General features: G+C 43.5%; 1 protein-coding gene across 4 annotated transcripts in view; it reads left to right on the forward strand.

Moving 5' to 3' along the window:
• Positions 1–19960, forward strand: part of LOC310756814 (zinc finger protein RFP-like) — an 81434-nt gene that overhangs the window by 1624 nt on the left and 59850 nt on the right. The window contains exons 3-7 of one of the 4 annotated variants that reach the window (XM_083601622.1): positions 2603–2698; positions 4016–4246; positions 5749–5771; positions 7315–7436; positions 8891–8980. The exons of 1 other annotated variant lie outside the window; for it this stretch is intronic. In XM_083601622.1, coding sequence (XP_083457748.1) covers positions 2603–2698; positions 4016–4246; positions 5749–5771; positions 7315–7436; positions 8891–8980 — 562 coding nt within the window. Of the gene's footprint in view, positions 1–2602; positions 2699–4015; positions 4247–5748; positions 5772–7314; positions 7437–8890; positions 8981–19509; positions 19603–19960 lie in introns of those variants that run through there. 2 more of the 4 variants (XM_083601632.1, XM_083601631.1) reach the window with 2 other exon arrangements.

The following is a 19960-nucleotide window of genomic DNA, read 5'->3' on the forward strand; positions in this document are numbered from 1 at the left end:
GCTTCTGGGGCTCCTAGGAAAAGGAACTGGGATGTGGTGGCTTGCAGGATCGAGATATGCAGGGATCTGCAGGCGGGGCCTTGTGTGACTCAGTCCTGCTTGCAAAGGATTCAAACAAGGAGGTTTGTTTTGCACATGCTCCTGTTCAAATATTCTAACTTCCATGTTCCTCAGGATTTCAGCCGTAGAAAAAAGTAACAAAGCCTAAAATCCAAAGTTTTCTGGCAGTATTCAGCACTAAACACATGTGCAAGCTCCATAGCGTATAATCAAGGGTCAACAAACTGAAGTTGAATCCAGATCAGACTGAGGCACTGTTAGAGAGTGGTTCCCTAGACCGGATGGGTGGGAGATCATCTGCTCTTGATGAGATTAAAGGTAAAGGGACCCCTGACCATTAGGTCCAGTCGTGGCCGACTCTGGGGTTGCGGTTCTCATCTCGCTTTATTGGCCTAGGGAGCTGGCGTACAGCTTCCGGGTCATGTGGCCAGCATGACTAAGCCCTTGTGGAGAACCAGAGCAGCGCACGGAAACACCATTTACCTTCCCGCCGGAGCAGTACCTATTTATCTACTTGCAGTTTGACGTGCTTTTGAGCTGCTAGGTTGGCAGGAGCAGGGACCGAGCAATGGGAGCTCACCCCGTCGCGGGATTCGAACCGCCAACCTTCTGATCGGCAAGCCCTAGGCTCTGTGGTTTAACCCACAGCACCACCCGCGTCCCTCTCTTGATGAGGTTACACTTCCCCTAAAGTAGCAGGTTCGTAGCTTGGGGGTCCTCCTGGCCTGGATCCTTTGCTGTCACTTGAGGCTCAGGTGGCCTCAGTGGCACAGAGTGCCTCCCTTCAGCTTTGGCTGATGCCCAGCTACACCCCTATCTGGACAGGAGTAGCCTAACTACTGTTGTCTATGCTCTGGTACACTCATATCTTCCTTCCTTTCAGAAATTTGAAAGCCATTGTGATGTAGTGGTTAGAGGGCTGGGGGAGAACCAGCTTCAAATTGCCACTCTTACTTAAAACTCACTGCTGTGGCCGGAAGTCACTTTCCCCCAGCCTAACCCACCTCACAGGGCTGTTGTGAGAGTTAAAGTGAGGGCAGGGGAGAAGAACCATGTAGATTGCCTTGAGTTCCTTGCAGACAGGTGGGACAAAAATGGAAAGATGGGTGGGTGGATAAGATGGGTGGGTCTTTTTTTCATAACCCCATCTTCCTGAACATGAAGTCCCATGGATTTCTGAAAGACTACATTTGCATTGCTTGCAAACATGTGAGTTCATTAGCTATTTTCTCATATGCATTTTGGGAGCTGTAGCTGTTTGGTAGGGGACGCAGGTGGCGTTGTGGGTTAAACCACAGAGCCTAGGACTTGCTGATCAGAAGGTCAGCGGTTCGAATCCCCGCGACGGGGTGAACTCCCGTTGCTCGGTTCCAGCTCCTGCCAACCCAGCAGTTCGAAAGCCCGTCAAAGTGTAAGTAGATAAATAGGTACCCCTCCGGCGGGAAGGTTTGCGTGCGCTGCTCTGGTTCGCCAGAAGCGGCTTAGTCATGCTGGCCACATGACCCGGAAACTGTACGCTGGCTCCCTCGGCCAATAAAGCGAGATGAGCGCCGCAACCCCAGAGTCGGACACGACTGGACCTAATAGTCAGGAGTCCCTTTACGTTTACCTTAGCTGTTTGGTGCAATAGGTACCAGCACATGGTACCTTTGGATATTCTAACACAGACAACATCTGGTTTCGTTGTGCCATCAGGGAAGTAATAGGTCCAGTCCTATCCATGCAGAAAATGCTGAGCTTGTTTGGCTCAACATATTTGTGTGAGAAGACATTCTCTGCTATGAACTTTAACAAGAACAGCGTGAGGACAAGACTAAGTGACTCTCACCTGTGTGGCATTTTGCAGATCAAAACCACTGCCTTTGAACCAGACCTAGCCTATGTCCAGATCTCAGTTTCACCCTTCACATTAGTGCACACAAGTTTTTTTTTTTTTTCAATTGAGATGAATACATTGTAAAATCTCAGTTAATATCAGTTGGTCTAAATCAGGTATAAATATATTTGGACACAACATGTATACCTGGTGTTATGTTCCTGTTCATATTTTTTGAACTTAAAAGTTGACAGGCAGCCTTTATTACCAATAATATGTAATGTACTTTACAATGTTTCTGACATATATTTCAGCTTCCTGGATTTTTTTTCCCATCTGGCCTTTAGCTATGAAAGGCAGAGTGATTCAACACCTGTTTAGATTTGTCATCCATGTGATGAAATGAAAAGTATGCCATTTGCAATAAACTTTGCATAAGTACTCAGTGATACGCAGTACCAGCACCTTTCCACCCCAAATGTTAAAAGTGTGGCATTTACAGTAACAACTTCATGGTGAATACTGCAAGCTGTTTTTCTTAAAAGAAAAAAGAAAACGAGCAAGCTGTGAATAGGGCTGTGAACCAGCCACAAGCTTTGGTTCATACCCCAATTTAACTTTGGAAAAGATCATGGTTTGGTGCAGGAAATTTTATGAGGCTGCTACAATTTTATGTGTATATCTTTGCTGCCCAAACTAACCCAAATGCCTTTTTGGCCACCCCAGGGTAAAATTATGCGTCATTTGGAGTTCCTGAACAAACAGAAAGGAGAAATTCTGTCTTCTAAACTGACGGTGGAGACAGAAAGCCAGAATATGCTGGTAGGTGCAAACCTTCTTGCCTCTCCAGGATGGTTATATTGACAGAGTGAGGCCTTAATTCTTCACTTGCACAGTGTCCCAGGTTTGATCATTGGCATTATCAATTAAATGGGTATTGGGTGGTAGAGTTGGGAAAGGTCTCTGCTTCAGACCTTGAAGAGCAGCTGCCTGCAAGGTTAGACAACATTCAGCAGGACAGGCTACAACTGGTAGGGTTGTCTAGGGGCGAATGTAGTCCTCGAGTCCAAAAATGCCAGCCATGCCAGCATAATAATAATAATAATAATAATAATAATAATAATAATAATAATATTTCCCCAGCCACTCTTGGTGGCTCCCAACAGAATTAATGATAATAAAAAAGTGATAAAACATCAAACATTAAAAACTTCCCTAAACAGAGCTGCCTTCAGATGTCTTCTAAAAGTCAGATAGTTGTTTATTTCCTTAACATCTGATGGGAGGGTGTTCCACGGGGCGGGCGCCGCTACCGAGAAGGCCCTCTGCCTGGTTCCCTGTTAACTCACTTCTTGCAGTGAGGGAACCACCAGAAGGGCCTCGGTGCTGGACCTCAGTGTCTGGGCTGAAGGATGGAGGTGGAGACACTCCTTCAGGTGTACTGGGCTGTGGCCGTTTAGGGCTTTAAAAGTCAACACCAACACTTTGAATTGTGCTCAGAAATGTACTGGGAGCCAATATAGGTCTTTCAGGACTGGTGTTATATGGTCTTGGTGGCCACTCCCAGCCACCAGTCTATCTGCCGCATTCTGGATTAGTTGCAGTTTCCAGGTCACCTTCAAAGGTAGCCCCACGTAGAGCTCATTGCAGTAGGCCAAGCAAGAGATAACCAGAGCATACACCACTCTGGCAAGACAGTCCGCAGGCAGGTAGGGTCTCAGCCTGCGTACCAGACGGAGCTGGTAGACAGCTACCCTGGACACAAAATGACTCTCAGGCTGTGCACCTGGTATTTTAAAGAACGAAGTGAGCCCACAAAGCTAGTCCTCCTTCTTCTTGTCACTTCCTCCAGGCCCTACTATTAGGCAGACTGAGGTGGCCAAGGCAGGCTGAAGATGCCAGGGAATAGAGAACAGCAGCAGCTAATAGACCAGTAGGTGAGCAGCAGAAAAATACTGAGGACTGAGCCAAGCAAAGAGGCCATTTCCTGCTAAGCCAGCCTGCCTGCCGCCCTCAGCTGTGACTGAACTTCTGTACCATTGTGACTGTAAACATCAGCTGCCCTGCCAGTCAGCTTGTGCACATGGAATTAAGGGGACATCTAAACGTCTTTTTCTGGCCATGACTCTCTCCTTGCAGAAGCAGACAGCCACGGAGAGGCAGAAAATCATGGCTGATTTCCAGCAATTGCACCAGTTTCTGGAAGAACAAGAGTGCCTCCTGCTGACTCAATTAAAGGAACTGGACGATGGGATTAAAAACTGTAGGAATCAATATATTGCCAGACTCTGTGAGGAGATTGCCACCCTTGACAACCTAATCAGGCAGCTGGAGGAGAAACAGAAGCAGCCAGCGACTGAATTCTTGCAGGTGAGCAATGGTGGAACAAAACCGTCCAGGTTGTCCTCTGGGGAAGGGCTGTACCACCACACACTCTGTTCATTGGTCTTTAGAAGTATTTACAGTAGGCGTGTGCACTTCATTATTTGGTTGATATATAAAGCAAAGGGAAAAGTAATAATAAACTGCTGGAAGGAACTGGGTTGGTCAAAGAAAGCTTGACAAGAACAATGAGTCCATTTCATGTCCCTTCAAGTTGCATCTTGTTGGTGTCTCCTTACATCTGCCAGTGTCAAGTCCCTGTCATAGTATCCCTTCTACCTGCGAACAGGTACCTAAAGTCAGCCTAATTGTCAAATCAAAAATACCTGTCTGTGTGTGCACAGCTCAATCCTAGGGAAAAAATGGAATCCCTTTTATTTTTCACTTTCCCAAAAGCAACTTTAAAGACTCATAACACAAACCCCCAGACTTATTTGTCCCCTTCCTTCCTTCCTTCCTTCCTTCCTTCCTTCCTTCCTTCCTTATTTTACTCCAGTTACACTTGTCTCTCATGTTTTCCTATTTTCAGACTGTCCATAAAACACTAAGGGAAGTTAAGTGATTCCCTTTTCCCCTACTCCAGAACTGTAAAGTCTACCTTTGTGGGAGAACTGTTGCAGTTATCACTCATTCCCTCTAAAGGAGCAACCATGGGCACTAATTTCATCCATTTTTTATTAAAGGTTATAGAGGTTTCCTTAAAAAGAGATAAAGAGAGCCAAAGCTGCCCAATGGGACGCCCCCTGCATTTATTTGCCTCTAATTTGCAAGGTTTAAGCTACTCTGGAGGGACAAACAGGCTTGCAAATTTCATCCACTTCTGTCAAACAGAAACAAAGTTAGAGTCATAATATGGAACATTTGTGCTGGTGGAGCTTAGTTTTTGACAAAGTAGAATTGAATCTGGACCCTGTGTTGCACTGGGCAGAGTACGAAGTACTTCAGGGAGAAAGAAATCAATATTTTAAACTAGGGTTGCCCAAACTACAAGTGACCTTGTAACTTACAAGCAGATGGAAATCTGTAGCATTTAAAGGAGGCAAGGAAGCATGTGGAAGAGAAAGCCTGTGGAGGACGGGTGAGGCCCCGCTCCAGCCTGCTCCCCCTTAAGGCTCTAACATGGCAAGGGCTGAGAGCAGCTTCTCACGCCCGCCTTGCCCAGTGGGGCCCGTGGTCCCTGGACTAGCGCGTTGTCTCTGCAGAAAACATTGTGTTATACATAGAAAAATACAGTATGCCCCCTCTGTGAACTGATGTGTGGGAGGGGTCTGGTACAAAGGACTGAATTTCCTCAGACGGTGGGGAGCCCCGAAAAATTAATAATTATAATTTGGACTATAATTTGGTCTTTTTTATTTTAGTTTTTTTTATTTTAATTGGAGTATTATGATTGGATATATTAATTGGATGTTTTTTATTGGAAAATCAATAAAAAATGATTTTTTTAAAAAAAAAGACTGAATTTCTCTCATTCTGTCTCTTCCATCTAGAATATGAGATGCATCCTGGAAAGGTATGTGGCTTTGTTATAAATATGAAAATGAATAATATTAATTTCCTTCCTCTGAGGTAAGGGAGAAATTGATTTGTTCTATGTGAGCCAATCTAATTCACAGTTTACAGACCAATAAGCAGATCCAGTGGCGTGGCGTGGGTTGTCAGCACCCGGGGCAAGGCAAGTAATTTGCGCCCCCTAACCCGTGGATTTGCACCCCGTAACCCGTGGATTTGCGCCCCCTAACCCTAACCCCCAGATGTTGCGCCCGGTGCGGCCGGCCCCCCCTGCACCCCCCACACTACGCTACTGAGCAGATTAGAAAACAGTTACCAATCTGACTGCACACTTTTACAAATTTTGTGATGCATTTTTTATCTCGTGCAGGGAAATGTACAAAAAGCATATTGGGGGATACCTAGAACAGCATACAAAAAAGGATAGAATTTTTTTTGGGGGGGGGTGTTATGCATATAAAATGCATATTTTATGAAGGAGTGATGATATTTCTTCATCTACTGTATACTTCATATCATATCAGAGATGTTGGTGGCGGTGGATTATTAGATTTCTTACTTGCCCTCCACTGTCAGGGCAATTTATGGATTAAAACACAATATTAAAAATAGTTAAAACAAATTACAATCCAAGAAAACTGGGTGGGTCCTAAAATACATCTCCTAGATGACAAAGGCCAGGGTAAAGAGAGGCTCTTATTAGTTACTTGTGTGCATTATCTGCAAACATAATTTGTTGGAGTAAATATTCAGTAAGGTTGTGCTCCAGCTTCACCTGGATCCTCGACCAAATCGGGCCGATTTATACCCTCTTCTGATCAGGTAGAAGCAGCGACAAATCACAACTTTGTCACAAGTTAATCAGGCACTTCTGACCTAGCTGCAATTTTAAACATGGTACGGTATGCAACGTGTGCGTCTAAATTTCAGGCAGATTATTTAAAATATTTCTGCATCTTAACGGTAAAGTTTATTTTTTAAAAAAATAAAAGAGAGGTAAAATAGATTACGGATTGATCATTTATATGTAATTTTTAAATGAAAAAATGTTTATGCAAATTTACACTTTATACTCTCCACCCCCTTATACATCATTTTCTAGTTTGTAATAGGTCTTTGTAATGGTCACAGGGCAGACAATACCATTCGCTGCTATCACAGGGCTCATCCACACTTCTGCTTTTCCCGTTATTTCTAGGAACAAGTCGGAGAGGCTTTTCTTTTGTCCTGCCGCTTTTCCTGGGAAAACCTGCTGCTTGCCACAGAATTGGAAGAAACATAAATCAGCAGAAAACCCGATAAATGTTTGGTTCTATTTCGCTGTTAAACCCACGGAAACCCTGACTGACCTTTGTTCCGATTCAGTGGTAAACAGCAGGGACTTTCGTGGGGAAACCAGGGGGAATGAAAGACAAACCTATCATGGACGAGCCCTTGGTATCTTCCTGCTGCTCCCACTTTTCTCCTTCATTCTGACGACTGAATTAAGAATGACTTGAGAATGGCCAGATGGAGCACAATAAACCTCACTTTCTTCTTCCTAGGTGTAATGAAAATGAAAATAAAACCATGAATGCAATAGTTTTTCCTCCTGGATTAAAAGAACAAATAGATAAATTCTCTAAAATGCATTCTTTTTTGGAGAAGGAAACCAAGAAATTTAAAGGTAACAAAGATCGTTGTGTGGTGTTAGTGTGGGATAGATAGATAGATAGATAGATAGATAGATAGATAGATAGATATAGTTGCATGCCATTCCCATTTCTGAATGATAAATATTCTGGGGGTTCCAGGCTGGTTCCCAAGGATTCGAATTTTCTATTGGCAAATGAGGCACAGCAGAGACTGTGGTGTCTTTAGGATATATGGTTTATTTACACATATATACACAGCACAGACACCCCAAGAGAGTCTTGTTTCTCCCATAGCCACAGCCTTGCCTTCAAAACAGGAATCAACCATTGTGCTCTGAGCCAGTGTGGTGTAGTGGTTTAGAGCAGTAGACTTGTAATCTGGTGAACTGGGTTCGCTTCCCCGCTCCTCCAAATGCAGCTGCTGGGTGACCTTGGGCTAGTCACACTTCTCTGAAGTCTCTCAGCCTCACTCACCTCACAGAGTGTTTGTTGTGGGGGAGGAAGGGAAAGGAGAATGTTAGCCGCTTTGAGACTCCTTAGGGTAGTGATAAAGCGGGATATCAAATCCAAAATCTTCTTCTTCTTTCTCTGGCCTGCTGCCTTTTACAGCCTGTCACATCCCTAACCTCTACTTCAAAACTCTGGTTTTGTCTTCTAACTCTCTCAAAGCTGGGGGAGGGGGCCATTAGTGTACCCCATTATTGGCGCTGTCTGCAGAAGGGAGCTCTAAATCACACGAGGATCCTACATGAGGTTCTAATGTGATTGGGGGCAGGGAATAGAATGCCAGAAGGAAAGAGCAATGTATGGAAATTTCAATTTTCACATGTAGAATCTGCCATTAGATATCTGATGTCTTGACATTTGAGGGTTCTATTGGAGGGTCAGTTTAAAATTCCGCGTGACCTTTCAGTCTTTGGCATTGATTGCAACTCTTCTCTGAGCGCACCACCCCCCAACATGCTAGCATAACACTTAATGCTAAGGCCGGAAGAGGGTGAAAGAGGGAGTAAAAGGTAAAGGTAAAGGGACCCCTGACTATTAGCTCCAGTCATGACCGACTCTGGGGTTGTGGCGCTCATCTTGCTTTATTGGCAGAGGGAGCCAGCATACAGCTTCTGGGTCATGTGGCCAGCATGACTAAGCAGCTTCTGGCGAACCAGAGCAGCGCACGGAAACGCCGTTTGCTTTCCCGCCAGAGCGGTACCTATTTATCTACTTGCACTTTGACGTGCTTTTGAACTGCTAGGTTGGCAGGAGCAGGGACTGAGCAACAGGAGCTCACCTCGTCACGGGGATTCAAACCGCCAACCTTCTGATAGGCTCTGTGCTTTAACCCACAGTGCCACCCACATCCCTTGAAAGTACTATGGCTAAATTTTAGATTTTGGCATGAATACACTTCCAAGCTCGCTAAATCTAAAGCATTGCCCTTGGAGCCAAGTTTGAGTATTGACTTTTTCCTCATTTCACTTTTCCCCCTTAGACGTTGTGCTCTCTGGGCCTCAAGAAAAGAAAGACACGGCTGTACCCCAAGCAGCACAAGGTTTCTGGATCCCCAAGCTGCCTCCCCTGGGTTCGTATTTCCTTTTGGGAAATGAGAGACAGCAGAGACTGTGGTGTCTTTAGGATATATGGTTTATTTACACATGTATACAATCTGAGCCTATGATGGAGGGGTTCACAGGCACCCCAAGAGAATCTTGTTTCTCCCACAGCCCCAGCCTTGTATTCAAAACAGAAACCCACCATCGTGCCCTGATTCTCTTTCCGTCTTGCTGCCTTTTACAGCCTGTCACATCCCTAAACTCTGCTCCAAAACTCTGGTTTTGTCTTCTAACTCTCTCAGAGCTGGGGAAGGGGCCCTCCCAAGAGCTGTCTGGCACAGAGCCCCCTCTCTGTCTTTCTTGATGGCCCAACTCCTTTCCTTTGCTCTTGGTTAATGGTCCAGACTAACTGTGTACATGGTGACTCCTACTGGGACTAACTCTCCTAGCTACTATACAATGATGCAGCTGCCCTCCTTTCGCTTGGCTCCCTTCTCCTGTCTGCAGTAGGACAAACCGATGAATACTACTTCCTACTGCAATCTGGTGAATGAGAGGACAGGGAAGCAAGAAAGAATAGCTGGAGCTACTGGCTCTGCATTGAAAGGAAGTTCTGAAGTGGGCTGTTGCTTGCTCTGAAGCTGGTTCAGACTCATCAAAGCCAAATGTGGAGGGAAGACTATGGCTCTCTTGTGCTGTTCACTTCTCCTACACACTTAGAACCACACGGGGGAGAGCAGAGATATGTGCACAAGCTTTGCCCCCTCTAGTGTACCCCATTATTGGTGCTGACGGCAGAAGGGAGCTCTAAATCACATGAAGATCCTACATGAGATTCTAATGTGATTGGGGGCGGGGAATAGAATGCCGGAAGGAAAGAGCAGTGTATGGAAATTTTAATTTTCACATGTAGAATTTCCAGTTAGATATCTGATATCTTGACATTTGAGGGTTCTATGTGAGGGTGAGTTTAAAATTCTGAGTGACCTTTCAGTCTTTGGCATTGATTGCAACTCTTCTCTGAGTGTTCCCCCCAAAACATGTTTTCATAACACTTTATACCAATGCTAGAAGAGGGCAAAAGATGGAGTTGTTGTTGTTGTTTAGTCGTTTAGTCGTGTCCCACTCTTCGTGACCCCATGGACCAGAGCACGCTAGGCACTCCTGTCTTCCACTGCCTCCCGCCATTTGGTCAAACTCATGCTGGTAGCTTCGAGAACACTGTCCAACCATCTTGTCCTCTGTCGTCCCCTTCTCCTTGTGCCCTCCATCTTTCCCAACATCAGGGTCTTTTCCAGGGAGTCTTCTCTTCTCATGAGGTGGCCAAAGTATTGGAGCCTCAGCTTCAGGATCTGTCCTTCCAGTGAGCACTCAGGGCTGATTTCCTTCAGAATGGAGAGGTTTGATCTTCTTGCAGTCCATGGGACTCTCAAGAAAAGAAAAGACTCTCAAAAAAGATGGAGTACTATGGCTAAATTTTAGATTTTGGCATGAACATACTTGCAAACATTCTAAATCTAAAGCATTGCCCTTGGAATCAAGTATGAGTATTGACTTTTTCCTCATTTGACTTTTCCCCCCCTTAGGTGCTGTGCTCTCTGGACCTCAAAAAAAGGAAGACAGGACTGTACCCCAACTCAATCTCGCAGCAGCACAAAATTCCAGGGCTCCCAAGCGGTTTTCCCAGGTTTCGTATTTCCTTTTGGGAAATGAGATACAGCAGAGACTGTGGTGTCTTTGGGATATATGGTTTATTTACACATATATACAATCTGAGTCTACGATGGAGGGGTTCACAGCATGGACACCTCAAGAGAGTCTTGTTTCTCCCATAGCCCCAGCCTTGGATTCAAAACAGGAATCAACTCTCGTGCTCTGATTCTCTTTCTGTCTTGCTGCCTTTTGCAGCCTGTCACATCCCTAAACTCTACTTCAGAACTCTGGCTTTGTCTTCTAACTATTTCAGAGCTGGAGGACTGGGAAGCAAGCAAGAGTAGTTGAAGCTTAACATTTGAGGGTTCTTTTTTTCTATGTAGAATTGTGAGTAATCTTCATTACTTGGCATTGATTTCTCTGAACCCCGCCCCCCTCAATGTTTTCATAAAATGTAACTATAATGCTGGAATCCTGTGGCTTGCTGAAGTCAGTTGGGAGTTTATCACACCTCAACTGGTGTGTGTTATGAGCACAGTAAGCGGAATCATCAGAGATTTCCTTCTCCCAACTGAACAGCATCTTCCAGATTCCCAGTTAAGGGGGAAACTCCTCACACACAGTTCAAAGTAACCAAGTGTTTAATGTCTCCAGACACAAGACACAGTTCTTCTGGTCTTTAAAGTAAAGATATGTATGAGCAGATCCATTGACACTCATCACCATGCTAGCTAATGCTTCTGTATAAAACCCATGGCCTCTTTCCCTGAGTCCTACAGAGTCAGACCCTGACAGCAAACGGGACAGGGCACAGACAAGACAGACAGGATGAAAGCAATGTCCCAGAGGCTACTATTCCTGTCTCTACATGTGGGCACATTTCCTGAGCCAATGGGAGGCTGAATGACTCCACAAGTCACACACTCGACCTTTCTGGTGTTGCTATGAGAAACCCAGGGCACCTGGCACCCTTATCTCAGAACATCCAGTTGTGGGAAATGTGCTCCTCAAGGCACGAGCCCAAGCACTGTGCAATTTCACCCATTGTTCACATTACACCAACAAAGAAGAGGGCAAATGATCGTATACGATGGCTAAATTTTAGATTCTGGCGTGAACACACTTCCAAGCACTCTGAATCTAAAGCATTACCTTGAAAGTATGAGTATTGAAGTCTTCCTCATATCACTGTTTTCCCTTAGATGTTTCGTTCTCCTGACTTCAAGATAAGAAAGACAAATTCCGCCAAAAATCCATAGAAGCCCTGGTGAAGATATTTCTCTTTCTGGACTTCTCCAAGGATGTGATTCAAGCGCACTCTAACTTTGTTAAAGCAAAAGCCCTTGCTAGGGCAAAGAATATAGAATACTACATTCAGTTTCTGGCAAAGTCTTGTATTCAGTATTCTGGTGAAACTCACAGTCTCAACCATCCAGACTTTGCAGGGGCATTCCTCACTAAAATCGGTTGACACCCTGGAACTGAAGCTTTGGATAACTCCATTAACTGATTAATAAGAGGATACACTGTTGAAGACATTGTTTTGCCAGTCTGGCCATTCCGCCAATAGAATGGAGTGTAATAAGTCAGCCCTGAAAATCAACAACAAAAGAATGTTTTATACCACCTGTTTATCGACTAGTGAAGCAGCAAAAGTCACCACCGCTTTTTGAATAAAAATATTAACAAGTCAGAATCAAGCTGATAAGAAAGAAGTATTTGAGGTATATGAATGGCAGGTTTTATATACATTGGTACCTCAGGTTAAGTACTTAATTCGTTCCGGAGGTCCGTTCTTAACCTGAAACTGTTCTTAACCTGAAGCACCACTTTAGGTAATGGGGCCACCTGCTGCTGCCGCACCGCTGGAGCACGATTTCTGTTCTTATCCTGAAGCAAATTTCTTAACCTGAAGCACTATTTCTGGGTTAGCAGAGTGTGTAACCTGAAGCGTATGTAACCTGAAGCGTATGTAACCTGAAGCGTATGTAACCCGAGGTACCACTGTACATGCATATACAAGAAACCTTGTAACAATGAATAGTGGATTTACAACCAAGATAAGAGGGGCCAAAAGGAAGTTAATAATATAATATGAAGTTAGTTAGTTTGTGGGAGTTATAGAGCCATGGCAGAGGCTTGTAATACTGCAGGGTGCCCTCTGACCTCAAGCTGACTACCCCTGACTCACACCCTGTGCCTTACAATGTATTGGAATGTATTGACCTTATATGGTGATGGGCGTAGCAAAGGCCATGACCGGGTGAGGTAATGTGAGACTTTGCCAAACGGCCATGCGGCCAGGCAGAACTAAGGGGAATAAATCGGAGAAGGGCAGACAAAAGAGTTGCTCCTACCATCCATGAAAATATAGCTGACTCTCAGTGTCCTTTTTTCACGTTCCTTGCACCATCTCATGACGGCTGGATTCTGTCCTTAGTTTGAATGTAAAAGGGCTGAGAGAGTCCAAAAAACAGTAACTCTGCAATACTTAAAATCTTTAAATACTTACATTGGTTATTTACAAGAGACACATTTGTTCAATCAAGGCAAAAAAGTGTTAATGAAGAATTGGGTAGGAAAGGAATATACTGCAAATTATATTTCCAGTGCTAGAGGCCTTGCTATCTTGATATGAAAAGGATTGAGAGTGGATATACGACAAGTTATTAGAGATGAAAATGGATGGTATTTAATTTTGTGTGTGAAAATTGACGAAATAGTAATAATGTTGATTAATATATATGGGCCAAATGTAGATTCCCCAGATATGTTTTATCAATGTTTTACTCATCTAAGTCATAGTACATACAATAAACTTATCCTGTAATAGGAGGTGATTTCAATGAAATGATTGATCCTAACCTGGAAGCAAGCTTCCATGAAAAAAAGTTTCATTAGTTAGAGAAACTCTCAAAAAGTACATGCAAGAGTTGAATTTGGTTGACCCTGTTTTAGGTTTAGGGTCCATCCAATTCAAGACTGTGATATTGATGTATGTTGCAAGACACGTATTCCCTTAAGCTCCACCACTTATAGCTGTTTTAGCTGCATGTCTTCTAGTTCTTAAAAGTTTTCATTATCAGTTCTTATCCATCCATTATCTGTGTTTAACCTTGTATTCTATTCACATATTTATCCTATGCTTGTTTTCTTGTTCTTACTTGCTTTAACAATTACCTGTGTAAATCCTAACTTCTACAGTCATACCTTGGTCTGAGTCCGCCCTGGCTTGAGTCCGTTCCGCGGAACGCCGGCGGCAAACCTGGAAGTACCAGAACGGGTTACTTCCGGGTTTGCTGCTCATGCATGCGCAGAAGCACTAAATCACGCACGCACGCGCATGCGCAGACACGACACTTTGGCCTGCGTCATTTTCAGGTTATGGCGGGGGCTCCGGAACGGATGCCCAACGTAAGCCAAGGTACCGCTGTATTTTATTCATATGTTTTTCTTATGCTGGTCTGTGACTGTAATAAAGATTATTGATTGATTGATTGATGTTGTGTATCTGATCACAGTGCAATTAGCTTGGATTGGAAGTATTATAATACAGCTAAGATACCAAGAAACTGGTATTTTAACATCTCATTACAGTCGTACCTTGTCCGGCGTCCGCCCCGGTGGGAGTCTGTTCCACCGAACATCGGCGCCAAACCTGGAAGTACCGGAACGGGTTACTTCCAGGTTTGGCGCTTCACACATGCGCAGTGCTTTGGCGTGCGTCATTTTTGGCTTAAGACGGGGGCTCCGGAACGGATCCCCGCCTTAAGCTAAGGTACCACTGATGACCAGTTTGTAAAACAAATGAAGACCGAGACTGAACAATTCTTTGATATAAATACTGACACGTTGACTGCTAGGATATATGAATGGGAAGCGTATAAAGCTTTTATTAGAGGTTGAATTATAGCGTACTCATCACGTTAAAAAAACCCTTAAAAATAGTAAGGGGGAAAAATTGAAAAAGGAAATTAATGACTTATGGACATTAATAGTTAACAAGCCAACTTATGAATTGTATAGTAAGAGGCGAAAGAAGAAATTTGAACTAAATAATATATTGTCCCAACAAGTTGAATTCATGCTTTTTTGTACAGGACAAAAGTATTGGGAGACAGGTGAAAGGGCCCCCGAAAAAAACTCCCAGCTGTTTACCCTCCAGTGTAGGTTTCTTACATTGGGGGGAAACATCTGGCAAAAGTGCCTTTGGTAGGGAAGGTTGTATGTGTGATGGGGTATTATGGTGTATGTGGCAAAACATTGTAAAAAGCCACCCTGAGGCCACCAATTTCTTCTTTCTCTCTCCTTTTGCCCCCATGCAAGTTGTCTTTCTTGGGGCAAATCTGGATCATGGCCTCCTGTTGTTTTGGGAAACGAGGTTCACGGAAAGAAGGTTTCAGTTTCATTGTCCCTGTCCTTCATTAATACTCTGTGGAGTTTCCAGAGTTCTGTATATGAAAAAGTCTGCAGTTGTTTCCATAGAAGGAGAAATCCGATATTCAGCAATGCTTCTATTTGGTGTGTTTTGTGTGTGTTTGTTTCTGCAGTTTTGTATTAATAAAGACATCATAGTGAAAGGAAACACCATGAACATCTGCCAAGTGAATTTTTATTGTTTTCCTTACATATTCTTTTCCAACAAATTGTAATAGCACCATACATTCCCTTTGACTCTGCCGAGTCGCGACCCCCCTCCCTCCCCACAACTGGTATATTTATCCTCTTTCCATCACGCACATCATTCTCATATTAGTACTATTATACATTGGAGGTATTATGTCAATCCTGCTAGTGTCTTGACCTCTTTACAATTCTTCTTTAAATACTCAATAAATTTACTCCAGTTATTTTGGTATCTTTGATCTCCCTGGTCCCGGATCCTCCCTGACAGTTTGGCAAGTTCTGCATATTCCGTCAACTTTGCCTGCCACTCCTGAATAGTTGGTATATCTTGTACTTTCCATCTTTGGGCCAGAAGGGTCCTCGCAGCAGCTGTAGCATACATGAACAAATTTTGATCTTCTATTTTAATTTCTGTTTCTATTAAGCCTAATAGACACGCTTCCGGTCTTTTGGGGAAAGTATATCTAAATATTTTTTTGAGTTCATTATAAATTGATTCCCAAAATTTTTTTACCTTATCGCAGGTCCACCACATATGGAAATAGTCCCCATCTGCCTTTTCCTATACATTTTAGCTAATTTTACTGGCGTCAAATGCCATCTATACACCATTTTTAGCAAGTTTTCCTTTAAAGCCATGCATCCTGTAAATCTCAAACCCTCCTTCCATAATCTTTTCCACGCATCCAATTCAATGTTATGCCCAATATCAATTGCCCATTTTATCATTGATTCCTTTACTTCTTCGTCTTTTGTATACCATTCTAGCAATAAACTATACATTCTTGATAAATTTTTATCTTTACAGTCTATTAACTCGATTTGGAATTTCGATTTTTTTATCTTCGAACCCATTTCTTTTTATCTTCCTTTAATAAGTCACTGATCTGGTGGTATTGCAGCCACCCTGTTAACATCTTTTCCATTTGGTCATATGGTTTGAGCTTTATCCCTTGGTCTGTTTTCCTAGTAATATCCTCATATGTTACTCTTTCCCCTTCCATGTTTACTTTTTTTGTAGTCAGCACCTCAATTGGTGATATCCACCACTGTGTCTTTCTTTCCAGGAGGTTTTTATTCCGATCCCATACTTCAAATAGAGATTTCCTAACTACATGGTTTAGAAAACCTTTATGTACCTAGAATCATAGAGTTGGAAGAGACCACAAGGGCCATCGAGTCCAACCCCCTGCCAAGCAGGAAACACCATTACAGCACTCCTGACATATGGTTGTCAAGCCTCTGCTTAAAGACCTCCAAAGAAGGAGACTCCACCACACTCCTTGGCAGCAAATTCCACTGTCGAACAGCTCTTACTGTCAGGAAGTTCTTCCTAATGTTTAGGTGGAATCTTCTGTCTTGTAGTTTGGATCCATTGCTCCGTGTCCGCTTCTCTGGAGCAGCAGAAAACAACCTTTCTCCCTCCTCTATGTGACATCCTTTTATATATTTGAACATGGCTATCATATCACCCCTTAACCTCCTCTTCTCCAGGCTAAACATGCCCAGCTCCCTTAGCCGTTCCTCATAAGGCATCGTTTCCAGGCCTTTGACCATTTTGGTTGCCCTCCTCTGGACACGTTCCAGTTTGTCAGTGTCCTTCTTGAACTGTGGTGCCCAGAACTGGACACAGTACTCCAGGTGAGGTCTGACCAGAGCAGAATACAGTGGCACTATTACTTCCCTTGATCTAGATGCTATACTCCTATTGATGCAGCCGAGAATTGCATTGGCTTTTTTAGCTGCCGCGTCACACTGTTGGCTCATGTCAAGTTTGTGGTCAACCAAGACTCCTAGATCCTTTTCACATGTACTGCTCTCAAGCCAGGTGTCACCCATCTTGTATTTGTGCCTCTCATTTTTTTTTGCCCAAGTGCAATACTTTACATTTCTCCCTGTTAAAATTCATCTTGTTTGTTTTGGCCCAGTTCTCTAATCTGTCAAGGTCGTTTTACTTCCTTTAGATCTTTCTGATTGCGTTTGGATGAATCCTCTACCACCTTAGTTCTTATTTCCAAGTCTTTTACCTTCCCTGTCAACTCTCTTTTTTTTTTTTTTTTTTTTTAAATAATATTTATTGAAGTTTCCAAAATACAGAAAGAGAAGAAAAGAAATTATGAAGATACATTCAGAACCTTATTTTCAAACATCCACTTTCTGGGACTCCCCCCTTCCCCCACCCCTACCGTATTCCCCTTTCATATTGTTGTTTCCACAAGTTCTATTTCTGATTTAAAGCACAATTTATATACCCCATTGTTCAAATTTAAATTTATACAAACCTTATGCAACACCCTTGATAAAAAAAAAAACAAAAGATCTCTCCCCATAGCCCACCCCCTTTTCTTTCCACAATGTCCCCCTTTTTTCCCATTAAAGTAAAAGCACACAGAATAAAAGTATAAAAAAATAAAAAATATATTAGAAAAAAGAAAACCAATTCAGAAAATAGTTGCAAGCCTTTGGATTCTAATTCTCCCTCCCCTTCCCCGGTTTAATTTCCCTTATCCTCCAATCTATGTTTCCAGCCTGGAAATCTTAAGTCCATCAATCCCATTTTTCCCCCAACTCCTTGCAGAATTATTTCCCATTTTTAGGATTACTTTTTTTTAAAAATTAATTCCTAAATCTTTAAAAATGTCAAATTATAAAATTCCCCCCATTGTTCTTTCAAGGTTATAGTCCAGCTTCCTCTTGTTCCGCTGCTAAAACTTTCTTATTCAGAAGTTTAGTAACTCTACATGGGTTGTTGTTATTCAGGAACAAAAACTTGCGTTCAGTCCCTTCCTTCTTCAGTAAGGTATTCTGTTGTCTCCTTTTAGTCTAAACACCCTGTAGACGAGATTCAGTTTCAGTTTTGCAGCTTTCCCAGGAGATAACCAGTTCTGTGAAATTCCGAAGTGTTGTATTTTTCCCGGCTTACGCCCATCTTTGTAATGTCCCGAAGCTCCTCTAGGGGGGTTGTTGTAACTTTGTTTCCAAAAATCCGATTGTTCTCCGTATTTTCGCCATTTTGTATTCAAGTCTTAACAAATTATATCAAGTTGTAACAAATTTGACCAGCAAGGTCCTTGTAATAAAATCCTCTTTAAAATTCCGACTTTGACAGCTACTTTGACAGCTGTCAAAATCACCGGCTCTTTTCACCAGGCTCACTCCTCAATCGCCCCGGTTCCCAGGGAGGGGGGTGCATTTTCCTTCTCCTTCAATTCTTCCTCCAGCACAATTCTTGTACTTTCCCATCATGGAATTCTTGATTTTAGCAAAGATACCGTTCTTTTTGGGCCTTGGCTTCCCAATCCTTGTTTTAAAATGTCTACAATAGGGAGGGGGACTGACTTCCTTTTTAGATCCCCCCCCGCTCGTCTCAAATCCCAAAAATTTTTCTTCTTTTAAACCCGATTTCCAATTTACTCACGGGTTGTTGTTAAAAGTCCAAATTCTCAATGGAAGAAGTCAGCGCTCTCCGCCGGATGGCATGCGGCTTCGCTCGGCAGGGATGGCAGAGGACTCAAAGCACCACGCTTCTCCCCGGCACCCGATCCGTAGCCTTTAAAAAGGCTCCTTCACGAGTCGGGAGGGCGCTAGCGGTGCTAGCCGAGTCTCCAAGTCCACGGCCCCCGTGGCCGTGGTTTCTAAGGGTCCCCGCATCGCCGGTGCGGTAAAACCCAGCCCCTGCCGAGCCGGCTCCCTCCGGAGCTCGGAGGGAGTCCGCCATTCGGCGATGGCGCCAACCCGGAAGTCCCCTGTCAACTCTCCCACCACCATTTCCAATTTTTTTGTCTAAGGCTTCCTGGACCTCCAATAATTTTCTCTCTATATATTGCTCATTCTGCTTAAACTCTTTTCTTATTTCCCCCAGTAAGCTCTCATATTTCCTGTTTTCTTTTCCATTTTCTTGCCTAGATGGGCGTCTCTCTGCTGGAGTCCCTATTCCCTTTTTCCCATTTTCCCCGGACATCTTAGATATTATACAAAAATTTAGATCTTATATATATAAAAACAAATTTTTTTTTCCTTCCAGTAGCACCTTAAAGACCAACTAAGCTCATACCAAGAACTAACTTAGTTGGTCTTTAAGGTGCTACACGGCTACCTATCTGTAACTGTGTGTGTGTGTGTGTGTGTGTGTGTGTGTGTGTGTGTGTGTGTGTGTGTGTGTGTCTCTCTCTCTCACACACACACACACACAAAGTCAGTCCACACAATGTTTCAGCCAGCCACCAGGGGGAGCACTTTCCCGCCTTCTTTGCTTTTGGAATGTAATTTTTTAGTCCGTCGCTTCTATCCCTCCTCTCCCCACGTCCTCCAACACACAGGAGGCAGCAGGGAAGTCCGAGAGGCTCCAGGCAGATATTCCAAAAGACAAAGGGTAAGAGTTTATTTGTTATCCCCCGTGCGTTTCCTTCTATTCTTCTATCAGTCCATAAGGTTGTTTCAAACCACGCGCGGGTTGTGTAAGGCTCCCAAGTTCCCGAAGCGTAATTTCCGGCTTCTTCTTCCTCCTGATGTCGGAGAGGGGGGAGAGGGAGGGGGGAGATTAAACCCCCCCTTGTTTTTCTTTGTTCCTTTAATATTAGTCTTGACCCCCTCAGGAAACTGTTAAAAGTCAGTGTAGAAACCACCACCACGCGCTTCTCCTACCGTCAGGGTTTCTCCTTGCTTTCTCTTTGAGTCTGCAGTCCAGATCTTTTTGCAAGTCCAGTATGGCTGAGACCCTCTTCACTTAA

This window comes from Podarcis filfolensis (assembly GCF_964270895.1).
Source record: "Podarcis filfolensis genome assembly, chromosome: 2".
Taxonomy (NCBI): domain Eukaryota; kingdom Metazoa; phylum Chordata; class Lepidosauria; order Squamata; family Lacertidae; genus Podarcis; species Podarcis filfolensis.